General features: G+C 40.4%; 1 protein-coding gene across 1 annotated transcript in view; it reads right to left on the reverse strand.

Moving 5' to 3' along the window:
- The window catches only part of LOC140737832 (mannosylglucosyl-3-phosphoglycerate phosphatase-like), a 67304-nt gene that overhangs the window by 16365 nt on the left and 36669 nt on the right, over positions 1–14270 (reverse strand). Inside the window, exon 6 of the mRNA XM_073064516.1 lies at positions 8210–8357. Within this exon, the coding sequence (XP_072920617.1) occupies positions 8210–8357 (148 nt within the window). The remainder of the gene's footprint in view (positions 1–8209; positions 8358–14270) is intronic.

Genomic DNA, 14270 nt, shown 5'->3' on the forward strand with positions numbered 1-14270 from the left:
AAAGGAGCTTAAAAATGAAATTAAGAGAGCCAGAAGTGGTCATGAGAAAGCCTTGGCGAGCAGAAAATCCCCAAGGCACTCTACAAGTATGTGAAGAGCAAGAGGATAAGACATGAGAGAATAGGACCAATCAAGTGTGATGGTGTAAAAGTGTGTACAGAACCACAGGAGGTAGCAGAGGTACTTAATGAATACTTTGCTTCAGTATTCACTATGGAAAAGGACCTTGGTGATTGTAGGGATGACTTACAGCGGGCTAAAAAGCTTGAGCAAATAGGCATTAAGAAATAGGATGTGCTGGAGCTTTTGGAAAGCATCAAGTTGGACAAAGTCACTGGGACCAGTCAAGATATAACCCAGGCTACTGTGTGTAGTTTTTGGATTGTTCATGTAGCACCATGGTCCTGAAAAATTCTCGTTTTTACTGTGTACTGTACCAGCAGTTATGATCGAAATGATAATAAAAAGTGACTTGACTTGAGACGAGGGAGGAGATTGCTGAGCCTCTGGCAATGATCTTTGCATCATCAATGGGGACAGGAGAGGTTCCAGAGGACTGGAGGGTTGCAGATGTTGTTCCCTTATTCAAGAAAGGGAGTAGAGCTAGCCCAGGAAATAATAGACCAGTGAGTCTTACTTCAGTGGTTGATAAGCTGACGGAGAAGATCCTGAGAGGCAGGATTTATGAACATTTGGAGAGGCATAATATGATGAGGAATAGTCAGCATGGTTTTGTCAAAGGCAAGTCGAGCCTTACAAGCCTGATAGTATTTTTTGAGGATGTGACTAAACACATTGATGAACGTAGAGCAGTAGATACAGTGTTAATGGATTTCAGCAAGGCATTTGATAATACTGTAACCCATGCAAGGCTTATTGAGAAAGTAAGGAGGCATGGGATCCAAGGGAATACAGTCGGCCCTCCTTGTCCGCGGATTCAACCAACCGCGGATCGGGAAAACCCAGAAGTTCTCTCTCCAGCACTCGTTGTTTGAGCATGTACAGACTATTTTTTCTTGTCATTATTCCCTAAACAATACAGTATAACAACTATTACATACCATTTACATTGTATTAGGTATTATAAGTAATCTAGAAATGACTTTAAAGTACAGGTAGTCCCCGGGTTATGAATGAATTTCATTCCTGAGTCCGTCTTTAAGTTGGATTTGAAGTCGGAAGAGGTACATCCGGTATTATTTAGCGTCAGTTAGTCAAACATTTTTCTTAGTATATAGCACATATTTTACCTTTCTATGCATATAAAACACTTAAGAAACATACATATTTCAATAATTAAACCACTGTGTTGCTTAGTAATAATTGTAGCTTTCATCGGGGTAGGGCCTTTCACAATCTCCATTAAAATTGTTCCGATTGTTGACCGACTGTAGCCTAACGCTTTTCCAATAATCGATGGCATTTCACCTCTTTCCGATCGCTTTATTACTTTCACTTTATTTTCAATAGCGATCGTGATTATTTTTGTGAACAGAAACACTGCGGATTCAGAGCTGCGTCACCAGGTCCTAACATCCATTGCACGGAGACATGTTAAATAAAGTCCGGGGTTCCGCTGGGTCCTAAAGACCAACGCACTGATACATGTTAAATAAGTGACATGAGCATCCGCGGATTTTGGTATCCACGGGGGGTCCTGGAACCAATCCCCCATGGATAAGGAGGGCCGACGGTATTGCTTTGTGGATCCAGAACTGGCTTGCACACAGAAAGCAAAGAGTGGTTGTAGACAGGTCATATTCTGCATGGAGTTTGGTGACCAGTGGTGTGCCTCAGGGATCTGTTCTGGGACCCCTACTCTTCGTGATTTTTATAAATAACCTGGATGAGGAAGTGGAGGGATGGGTTAGTAAGTTTGCTGATGACACAAAGGTTGGGTGATGTGGATAGTGTGGAGGGCTGTCAGAGGTTACAACAGGATGCAAAACTAGGCTGAGAAGTACAAAAAAGCTGGATGAACTCAGCAGGTCAGGCAGCATCCGTTAAAAGGAGCAGTCAACGTTTCGGGTCGAGACCCTTCGTCAGGATAAAGTCTTGTCAAGACTTGTCCTGATGAAGGGTCTCGACCCGAAACGTTGACTGCTCCTTTCAACGGATGCTGCCCGACCTGCTGAGTTCATCCAGCTTTTTTGTACGTCTTCATTTGACCACAGCATTCGCAGTGCACTTTGTGTAGGCTGAGAAGTGGCAGATGGAGTTCAACCCAGAAAAGTGTGAGGTGGTTCATTTTGGTAGGTCAAATATGATGGCAGAATATAGTATTAATGGTCAGACTCTTGGCAGTGTGGAGGATCATAGGGATCTTGGGGTCTGAGTGTATAGGACATTCAAAGCTGCTGCACAGGTTGACTGTGTGGTTAAGAAGGCATACGGTGTATTGGCCTTCATCAACCGTAGGGCTGAGTTCAAAAGCCGAGAGGTAATGTTACAGCTATATAGGAACCTAGTCAGACTCCACTTGGAGTACTGTGCTCATTTCTGGTCTCCTCACTACAGGAAGGATGTAGAAACTATAGAAAGGGTGCAAAGGAGATTTACAAGGATGTTGCCTGGATTGGCAAGCATGCTTTATGAGAATAGGTTGAGTGAACTTGACCTTTTCTCCATGGAGTGACATAGGATGGGAGGTGACCTGATAGAGGTGTATAAGATGATGAGAGGCATTGATCGTGTGGATAGTCAGAGGCTTCTTCCCAGGGTAGAAATGGCTAACACAAGAGGACACAGTTTTAAGGTGCTTAGAAGCAGGTACAGAGGAGATGTCAGGGGTAGGTTTTTTTACACAGAGAGTGGTAAGTGCATGGAATGGGCTGCCAGCGACGGTAGTAGAGGTGGATACAATAGGGTCTTTTAAGAGGCTCCTGGATAGGTACGTGGAGCTTAGAAAAATAGAGGGCTATGTGTAACCTGAGGTACCCATAAAGTAAGTACATATTCCACACAGCATTGTTGTGTCATAGGTTTTCTATGTTCTATGTCAGCATAATGGGATCGACCCAGCCAACATTTAGGAGCGGAGCCTTTCATCAGGGTCTTGGCATGAAAGGTTGACTGTTCATTCATTTCTATAGATGCTGCCTTTCCTGCTAAGTTCCTCTAGCATTCTGCATGTGTTGTTCTGGATTTCCAGCAACTGCAGGATCTCTTGTGTTTATATCGATATTTTGGAGAGGAAGAAGCTGAACAGAAATCTTCAAGCCACTTCAATCTTTGATATTCTATCGTCTACCTGAGAATATTCACCATAACAATCAGAATGAACTGAAACAACAGAAGAAATACAGAAAACCTCCAAATGCACATAATGAGATAGTTCTATAGTTAACAGACAAAAAGACAGGAGACAATATGGGAGATAATATGACAGAATAGAGCACAGAAAACTTAGGAGGACACTCAGCCTATGCTAATCTCACTTTCCATCATTAGATATGTAACTCTGCAGGTTATAGCCCTCAAGTATATATCTAAATATTTTTAATTATGATGCAGGAGGACACTCAGCCTATGCTAATCTCACTTTCCATCATTAGATATGATTAGGTATGATGGTTTCCTTTCTCAGGCTGTAAGTTCAGTACCCAACTATCCTGTAAGTGAAAAAGGAAATCCTCCATCTTATACAGCATAGACGTATACCACTCGTCTGTCATATGCACAGCAACAGGGGCACCCATCCATATTAAACTAATCTTTCAGCACTTCACCCTATGCCTTCTATGCATGGGCCATTCGAATGTTCAGCTGGACACTTAAGAGTCTAGAGTCATAGAACACTACAGCATAGAAACAAGACCCATGGCCCATGGCCCATCCAGTCCATGCCAAACTGTTATTTGTTTAGACCTGTAGACCCACTCATGGACAATAGCACTCCATATCGCACCCATCCATGTACTTATCCAAACTTCTCTGTACCCGCATCCACCACGTTGTCTGGGAGACTATTCCATACTTGTGCTGCCCTCTGAGTGAAGAAGAAATATTTCATCTTTCATACTTAACCTATGCCCTTAGTTCTAGTTTCACCAAACCTCAATGGAAAAGGCCTGCATGCATTAACCCTATCCATATCCCTCATAATTTTGAGCCTGAACAAGTTTCATTCTATGTATTACCATATTTGCAATGCTTTCAAGCATTCTTATAGTCTACCTCTATTTTGTAAAGAGAAATTGCATGTGTAAACCCTGCCAAACAAGATCTCTTTATATACAAAAGAGATGTGTCCAGACAATTCTTTATTCATCTGGATTTTCCTTTTCTACTTCAGAATCAGGTTTATTATTACCGGCATGTGACATGAAATTTAACTTCTGCCACATCTTCACTACATCCTGAGAGGCACCTCATCTTCACTATAATCAGCAACAAAACACCATTTATAAGGAAGTTTTTTGACAAATCAAAAGTTTTTGGCTGTGAACATGTTTTAACCAGTGAGCATATATCGCTCGTTAGTTTGCTGTCAGTGGAAGATAGAAAACATGTTGTGACATTTCTCTACAGGGTAGTAGCTCAGATCACAAGGACGTTGATATGTAAATTCCTCTTCTGTCAACTGTATGCACTATGTAATAACAGCAGTATACTGTACCCTGTTTCTGAAATTTCAGTTCTACTAACTAGAGTGTGGAAATGGGAAGTTATGTGCATGTTTACACAGATGACCACAGATGAATTCTACCTTGCTCAGCACCAATCTGATGTTATTGTCCTGGAACTATTTACATGATATTTGATTTATCATGAAATAGTAGAAGGAGTCCACCATATCTAATTGAAGAGCAGTGTGAGATACTTCCCAGAACAGGCAGAATATTCTAGAGGACAGTTAAAGGTATTCCTGCAACAAGACAGTACTGCAAAAATAGTTAACAGATCGAAACAGAGTCAGGCAATGTGTATTGAATTAAAGAAGGGAAGGAAGTGGTGTTCTCTTAGCTAGCTTTTATTCTATATGAATAAGTAATCTGAACCATGGTGTAGCATACACAATATTGAAATGCACAACTAGGAAGACTGGCAAGCAAGAAAGTGGAAGGTATTTAATTTAATGAAGACAAAGACTGATGCTACAAACTACTTAATGTCCAGACAGGAAGTAATATATTTCAGCAGCAGAAAATAAATCCAGTAATTCATGTCCATATATACAATACAAAAACACAGCTTTCAAAATTAAAAACAATGAGATAAAAGAAGAAAGGAGAATTAGGGGTGAAATGTATTGTTCACAGAAACAGCACTACAAAAAAAATGGAAATAGTATTTTGTATTTTACAAAGTACACCTGATAAATCTGCAAAGCACCAGGAATTTTAGCCTCTATATTAAACATAGGAAATTGTTCATTGGGACAATTCCAAGTGTGAGGAACTAAAGTTGTGAGAACATATTTGAGCTTATCACACTATTTCCATAAAACAGAACAACATGAAGTGAATTTTTGACAAGTAATTAAGGAATTTCACCTTAAATCAGCAACAGTAGAATAAGGAGATACAGCTAGAGAAATGTCTATACACATTGGATCATTAAGACTAAACAATGTTAGCAAAGAGCTACTGATCCAAAACAATTTCACCTTTTAAGCAAATCAAGTTAATATTTGAGGAAACAAAATTCAAAGTTTTGGAGAGAAAATTATTAGTTTTAGATCATTTGAACCAAAAGCCAGAGCAGCCATGAGGGATTGAATAGCATTCTTCTAGCTTCAAAGATATGGTTTTTAAAATGCAATTGAAAAATTAGAATGACTTGAAATATCTAGATCTAACATCATTTATACCCATCCAAATCCCTGCCTACTACTGCTGGAAACCACAGGCTGGAAGTACTTTAAAATTATAGAGATATGATAATTCTTAATCAATGACCAAAATTAAGTAAAGTTATTGAGTTCAGTGGCAGAAGCACCAGTCATGTCATTCCTAAAAGGATGGTGTAGCCATGGTACTGAGATTTCTCTTATAATTCTCTTACATTTTAAACAACAGCAAATCTGCAGATGCTGGAAATCCAAGCAACACACACAAAATGCTAGAGAAACTCAGCAGGGCAGGCAGCATCTATAGAAAAAAGTAGTCGACTTTTCAGGTCAAAACCCTTCTGCAGGACTGGAGAAAAAAGCCGAGGAGTAGATTTAAAAGGTGCAGGGAGGGGAGAGAGAACCACCATGTGATAGGTGAAACTTGGAGGTGGAGGGATAAGTAAACAGCTGGGAAGTTGATTGGTGAATGAGACAGAAGGCCATGGTGGACGAAAGAAAAAGGCAAGTACGGAGTAAGGAAAAAGTAAGGAGCACCAGAGGGAGGCAATGGGTGGGAAAGGAGATAAGGTGAGGGAGGAAAAAGGGGATGGGAAAAAGTGAAGGGATGGGGGGTGGGTGGGAGGCATTACCAGAAGTTTGAGAAATCAATGTTCATGCCAACAGGTTGGAGGCTACCCAAATGGAATATAAGGTGTTGGTCCTCCAACCTATGTGTGGCCTCATCACAACAGTTGAGGAAGCCATGGATGGACATATCAGAATGGAATGGGAAGTGAAATTAAAATGGGTGGCCACTGGGAGATCCTGCTAGTTCTGGTGGATGCAGTGTAGATGCTCGATTGAAGTGGTCTCCCAATCTACGTTGGGTCTCACCGATATACAGGAGGCCACACCGGGAGCACCAAACAGAGTATATGACCCCAACAGACCTACAAGTGAAGTGTTGCCTCACCTGGAAGTACTGTTTAGGGCCCTGAATGGTAGTGAGGGAGAAGGTGTAGGGGTAAGTGTAGCACTTGTTCCACTTGCAAGGATAAGTGTCAGGAGGGAGATCAGCAGGGAGAGTTGAATGGACCAGGGAGTCGTGTAGGAAGTGACACCTGTAGAAAGCTGAAAGTGGGTGTGGGGGGGGGGGGGGCGGAAATATGTGCTTTGTGGTGGGATCCCGTTGGAGGTTGCAGGAGTTTCGGAGAATTATGTGCTGGATGCGGAGGCTGATGGGGTGGTATGTGAAGACAAGAGGAACCCTATCCCTGGTAGGGTGACGGGAGGATGGGGTAAGAGCAGACATGCATGAAATGGAAGAGGTGTGATTGAGGGCAGCGTTGATGGTGGAGGAAGGGAAACCCATTTCTTTGAAAAAGGAAGTCCTGTTTGGCCAAAGTTCAAACCGGGCAGAGCATCACAAAGACTAGAAAGTTCTGCCAAACACTGTTGTGCTCTCACCTTCTTTAAACTAAAGTTGAGTAAAATTTCAAGTCTTCCTAAATTCTAATTAGCAACCGGCCAAGGAGCATTTCAGGCATTTTTTGTTCTTCAAAAGGTTAAATATGCTTGACACGCCCCATAATTGTAATGGGGACTTTTAAAATTAGGCTATACTAAATTTATTTTTTTAATTAGTCTGCTAAAAATATAAAGCAACTTCGCCACTTAGTTTTCTCAGCACCAAAGTTCATTTGCTTAAGGGACAGAACTATAAAATTCAGGATGTATGGTATGGGTCCTATACTACATCAAATGTCCTTTGATTTGAAGACAGGTCTCTAAAATGTTAATGGTCTGACACAACTACTAGATCAGGTTTCCACCATTTTTCTAGACCTCTGTCAAGACCTAGAGAATGATTCCATCTGCACCAATATCAGCTCATCACCCAATTAAAGAATTTTGAATCCTGTGCACTTATGAAATGATACATAGGTATTTTGAAATTTATCAAGGGAATGTAAGCAAATTGTTAGGTCACTGCCTAGATTAAGAGCAATATCCAGACATATTGTGCACTGTATGTTTTAACTACTATCCCATTTAATTATTTCTATGTTAATCAAAACACTAACTGCTAGTTAGTGTCTCAGGCAGAATCTATGGAGGGAAATGGGCAGTTGACATTTTGGGTTGAATTTCAACTGTCCATTTCCCTTTGTAGATGATGCCTGACCCACTGAGTTCTTCCAGTAGTTTGTTTTTGCTCCATATACCAGAATCTGCAGTCTTTTGTCTCCACTTCCATGTTAAGTTTTATTAACAAATTGAAGTACCTATTAGCTTTTAGACAGAGCTTGTTATTATTATTTTTATTATTATTATTTTCCCCTTTCCTCTATGTCCTTCTTCACAGCTATTAGCTTTTTGTGCTTTTTTGTGAACACACAAGATTATCATAAAAATAAACCACACATTACAACTTACTTTTGCTAAGTATTCCTTGATTGCAAGTAAGTATGTTCTGTTCCTGTCCAAATACTGTCCCTGGACCTTCACCGAGTCCACAACAATCCTGTGCCCAGGTTCGGCACTTGGATCAAATCCAAATTCTAATCCTGCCACTTGAGGGAACCTTTAAAACACAAAACCTAAATTAAGTTTCAAATATTGAAGCAGACTTTATTAAGATACTTACCTAACTTTAGAATGTGAAATTTATTTGCTTCATGCAAATTTAATATTCAATGCATATATTCAACATTTACATTGAGCTGTTCTTGATGGACTAAAACAAGAACTCTACATGCATTCAGTTAGAATTGATTTTAAAATACTTGCATCCAATGCAGATTCTTTATACTTCCATTATTAAACTGTACATTTAAAAATGAAATAATGTAAGCAAATTTACAATTGCTATGTTCATTCATATTTTCTAGTCACATACTTTGTGCACTCTGTTGAGCTTCCATCCAATTCCCAATTACCCATCTAGGCTTCTTACACTGTTCCAACAATTACCAAACTGCTCAGGAAACAGTAACACACACAAAGTAGTGGAGGAACTCAACAGGTCAGGCATCGTCTTTAGAAATGAATAATCTGTCAACGTTTCAGGCCGACACCCTTCATCAGGGCAAGAAAGGAAGGGGAAAGATGCCAGAATAAGAATCTGGGGTGAGGGAAAGGGTAAAAGCTAGAAGGTGAAAGGTAAAGTAAGGTGGATGGGAAGGGTGGATGAAGTAGGAAGCTGGGAGGTGATTGGTGGAAAAGATACTTGATTTAACCTTTTTTCTCACCTCCACTCAAGGTTCCTAATAATCCTTCCACGGGAGGCAATACTTCCACCTGTGAATCTGTTGGGGCCGTCTACAGTATCCAGTGCTCCCAATGTAGCTTCCTCTACAGTGGTGAGACCAGGCGTAAATTGGAGGACCACTTTATTGAGCATCTTCGCTGCATCCATAAAAAGTAGGACTTCCCAGTGGCCAACTATTTTAATTCTAATTCCCATTCATGTTCCAACATGTCAGTCTATTGCCTTCATGATGAGGCCCCTCACGGTGAAGAAAAACACCTCATATTCTGTCTAGGTAGCCTCCAACCTGATGGCATGAGCACTGATTTCTCCAACTTACAGTAATTATTCAGGTTCAGGTTCAGTTTATTGTCATTTAGAAACCACAAATGCAATGCAGTTAAAAAATGAGACAACGTTCCCCCAGAATGATATCACAAAAATATGACAGAACAGACTACCAAAAAATCCACGTAATGTTTGGCAATCCCCAATCCAGAGTCCGGAGAGGCTGCTGCGTATTAATATCGCGCTACCGTCTAGCTCGTTCCCCGGAAAGGAGCTCCAAATCCATCACACAAAAAGACCAAAAACTAAAGCTACAAGACCTGCACAAAACCACATAATTACAACATATAGTTACAACAGTGCAAACAATAGCATAATTGATAAAAAAACAGACTATGGGCACAGTAAAAATAGTCCAAGATGTTAAAGGACTGTAAGTTCAAAAGAAATCACCACAGTTTCCACAAGTCCCCAGGGTCCCGACAGACTCACCATCCCACGCTGGCGGCAGAAGGGAATACCCCCGCTATGGATTTCCACAGCGCCGCCCGACTCAGCCTCGCAGACGCAGCACACAATGGAAGCTCCGTCAGACACAGCCTCGCAGACATAGCACACACTGAAAGCGACCTGACCGCAGCGGACTCCAAGTCCATCGAACCTCCGAGCCGACGACCATCCCCTCCGGCACAGCTTCTCCGAGCACCATCCTCTGCCGAGTGTATTAAGACGGCCCCGCCAACGCGACCCCGAGGACTGGGGGCCTGTTCTTCCCAGCAGAGTCCCGGACCTCACAGCAGCAGCAGCAACGAAGAAGGTCTTCCTTGAATTTCCCTATGTTCCTCCGTGCTCCCACGTCCGTTTTCAATCAACTATGATTGCGCACAGCACCCCACTTCACAAATAACAGATAATCAGTTCCGGAGTGGCCACTGCAAGCTGCGTCACGCCACCATCTTGGATATAATTATTTTCCCCTTTCCTCTATGTCCTTCTTCAATTCCCCACTCTGGCCTCCCTGTTACCTCATTTTCTCACCTGCCTATTACCATTCCCTAGATACCTTTCTCTCATGGTCCATTCTCCCTCCTTAACAGATTCCTTCTTCTCCAGCCTTCTACCTATGCCACCTTTCACCTCCCAGCTTCTTTTCCTATCCTCTCCCCTCTGGTTGGTGGCGTAGTGGCATCAGCACTGGACTTCGGGGTGAGAGGTCCCGAGTTCAAATCTAGCCGGATCCCATTATGAGGTAGTGATCTCTTTAAAAAAAAACTCACCCGACAGAAGGCAATAGCAAACCACTGCAGTAACTTGCCTAGTACGCAATTTCCCAATACGTCAGAGCGCCGTGGAAGGAAATCGTCCAATACCTGGAAATAATTCCGGATGCGACATACCTACCTGGCTTCACCTAGCACCTTCTGGTTTGTACTCCTTCCCTCCCCCCACCTTCTTATTCTGGCATCTTCCTCCTTCCTTTCCATTCCTGATGAAGGGTCTCAACCTGCTGAATTCCTCTAGCATTTTGTGTGTGTTGTTCTGGATTTGCAGCATCTGCAGAACTTCTTGTGTTCAGGAAACAACATCTCATTTTCTATATGGGCATTTGGGACCCAATAATAAATTTAACAATTTCAGATAACAAACCTTCCTAATTTGTGTGAGTACTGACAATTTTTCCTATATGGTCATCGAACTATTCAATTAAGTCTATTTCATCTCTTTCCAACTGCCCAATTTGTTGGATATTTCCAGCATTCTTTATTATTTCATATTTCCCAAACTTTTCCAGCACTGCTATATCTTGCATTTCACATTTCCAGCATCTCTCCCAGTCTCTTGTGTTCTCATTCATTCCCTCCTATTTACATTTCCTAGAGACAAGTAATTAACATGCTCTCAATCAACATCAATCTCATCAGTATTATTCAGTTTCTCTTAGTCTCCAGCCATCACAGTCTGTTTTATCCATCCAGTACTCTTCTCTAAAACTTAAAGCATCCTTGTTTTCTAATTTTTCTGATGTTGCTGCAAGATCGCCAAACTAATGTTAACTGTTTCTTTCTCTACAGGTGTTGAATGAACTGTCAAGCATTTCTAGCATTTTTCACTATATGCAGTATGTTAAAATAACCCAATTATCATTTAATGTCCTGCCAATAAGAAAGGCACTTGATGCACACTGAAACTAACCAGCTTAAAAACCCTGCAGCTTCCAATCTGAAACATTACCACAACCTTGGGAACTCCAGAGAGAATTCATCTGCCAAGTTGATTCATTGTAAAGTAGGTACTTACCCAAGCACAGCTACAAGCATTTATCAGGACTAAGAGGACCAATAAATGTGGACTGACCTTAAGAAATTTCACAAATACTCCAGTCAGTAACAATGAATTAGTTGTCAGGTGCACAGTTTTATTAAGTGCCTATATAGCAAGCAAATCTGATAGGAAGTTGAAAATAATCCTGAAGATTCAATTTACTCATTTAATTTGATCAGATATATAGCAATTTCTGTAGCTATTTGAATGGGTCCGGTATATTGTGCATTATTCCACAATGTAAACTAGTCAAAAGCTATTATTTCTATAACTTCAACCTTGCTCCTCCTTATGATATGAATGATTATACCATACCACCCATTGCCTAATTTCTTACTACTCTCTTTGGGCATATTGGAATAAATTACAATGAACTACCTCTGTTCTTGCCTTTCTATTACCACTTCACCTTCTATATTCATCCATTTTTCACTCCTCTTTCTTTTGTGTTTGCTGCCCCTTGAAAACACCATCATTCTCAGTTCAAATGTTATTTGTATGTTTATCTTCCAGTACACCCTTTCCGCCATCTAATCTTGATCCTCATACCCTTCTGTACAAAATATGACTTCATTGTCTAGCCTTGGATGAAATGTAATTTTCAGAAACTAAATGTCAGGGAAACACCATAGATTTTGTAGTCTAGCCTTTTATCCTCCTTCCCCGTCAGAATTCAAACCAAAGTTAGGTTTCAAATAGAATCTTTCCCATAGGGTTCTATTTCAATTTATGTCCAATATCTATGGCTTGTCATTTCTAAACCTGATAATTCAATTTCTCTCTTGAACTTTTAATCTCTATTTTCCATAAAACAATCATTTAAAATTCAACCATCTAAAACTATTTTGAATAAATGACATTAAAATTATTTAAGTTTACAAAATTCCTACAAAGATTAAATACGTAAATAAAAAAAAGACATTTATTCAGAATCATAGGAGAAAAGATTTTTGTGGGAAACAATAATGGCAAACAAAGGTTGTCCATTCTATTGCAGGGCCTTTAATTCCATTAACTGTAAAAGCTAAATATCGAATGTTGTGTATGATGGGTTCCCAGTCTAATACCAACATCTTATGACACTCACAGGGTGAATTCCTGGAGCATATAGCACAGGAGGCCAGTCAATCCATTAAAACTATGAACTGGTCACTCTCCTTTAGTGCCCTCATAAACTTGCAAACATTTTCTTGTCAAATACTGTATACATTCAATTCCCCTAAAAAAGTTGCTACTGAAAGCAGAGTCTTCCAGATAACAAACCCACTGTGGAAAACATTTTCATCTCAGCCCTTTTATTAATTACATAACAAAGCAGCAGTAAAAGGCTGTAAGTTAATGAATCAGTTAAAAGTGAACAAACAATGCTATGATGCTACTGGTTTGTTAAGAGAAATAGCAAATCTGGTTCACATGCATGCAGGTGGAATCTAAGTGAAAACCCCAAACTAAACCAAAATTTGGCTGATGGCAGGAATCAAAAGTTAACCAGTTTATGGTCAGTTTAAGTTGGTCAGTTCATGGCTCTTCGCAATTAAAATAACCCAAAATTCAGTACCCCTTTTTTATGATTTTGATTTAGATAAACAAAAGTTATGATTAAGAAATATACAGATGATAGTGATCGTGTAATTGAATGTATTGTAGAATATGAAGGAAAAGCTGCTGACAGTGGAAAATTATCATTGTTATGGTCTGGTCAGCAGAAAATGGCAAGTGAATAAGCGGGTGTAAGATAATGCATATGGAGAGGGTAAACAAGACAAACAGACAATGAGAGTATGTTAAAAGGTGCAGAAGGAAGGGAGTGAATGTTCAGAGATTCCTGGAGCTAACAGGTTCAGAAAACACACCAACATTTCCCCTTATGAGAATATGATAAAAGGGAGAATACACAAGAATTTACTGCAGTTGATTACTGCTGGTTACCCTGATGCACCATCAATAACTCTTGGAGACGTGAGGCGAGATATAGGTTTTTATTGGCTGGAAGAAAGAACAAGCAGCAAGTGACCACCACACAACATCCTGGAGACTGAGGCCGGGGCTGTGCCTCCAATCGCCTTTATATCGGGGTCCGTGGGAGGAGCCACGGTCTGTGGGAGGAGCCACAGGAGCAGTCAGCGGGGGGGGCGTGTCCAGACAGGTATATGTAGTTCACCACATACCCCAATACTGGTAGTACGCAATTACACTGGAGAGGACATTGAAGAAAGAGATAGAAAGATTGCAGGTGTTGAAGAATGTGAACTAAATTGAGATAGTTTTCTTTGACATGAAGACATAATTGACTAGTAAATAATTATGAGAGGTCCAGAAAGATGACAGAGATGATGGTAGAATCAAATAACTGCATTTAGGAGACATTTAGAGTGACAAAGAATAAAAGGGTATAGTCCAATATGAGCAAATGAGATTAGTGCACATATGTAAAATGTTGACATGGATGTTTCTGTGCTGCACGATTTGATGAACACATACAAATCTTTGTTCTTCAGAAATCAACTATTTCAGTTTGAAATTATGCTATTAAGCAATTCTTTTCAGCGAGCTACAATCAACAGGAAAGGTCTTTTGTTGGTGAGTCTATGTGAGCTTTAAAATGAGCTCAGGGACTTTTGGAACTTCTCAACAGAC

The sequence above is a fragment of the Hemitrygon akajei genome, chromosome 13 (assembly GCF_048418815.1).
Source record: "Hemitrygon akajei chromosome 13, sHemAka1.3, whole genome shotgun sequence".
Taxonomy (NCBI): Eukaryota; Metazoa; Chordata; class Chondrichthyes; order Myliobatiformes; family Dasyatidae; genus Hemitrygon; species Hemitrygon akajei.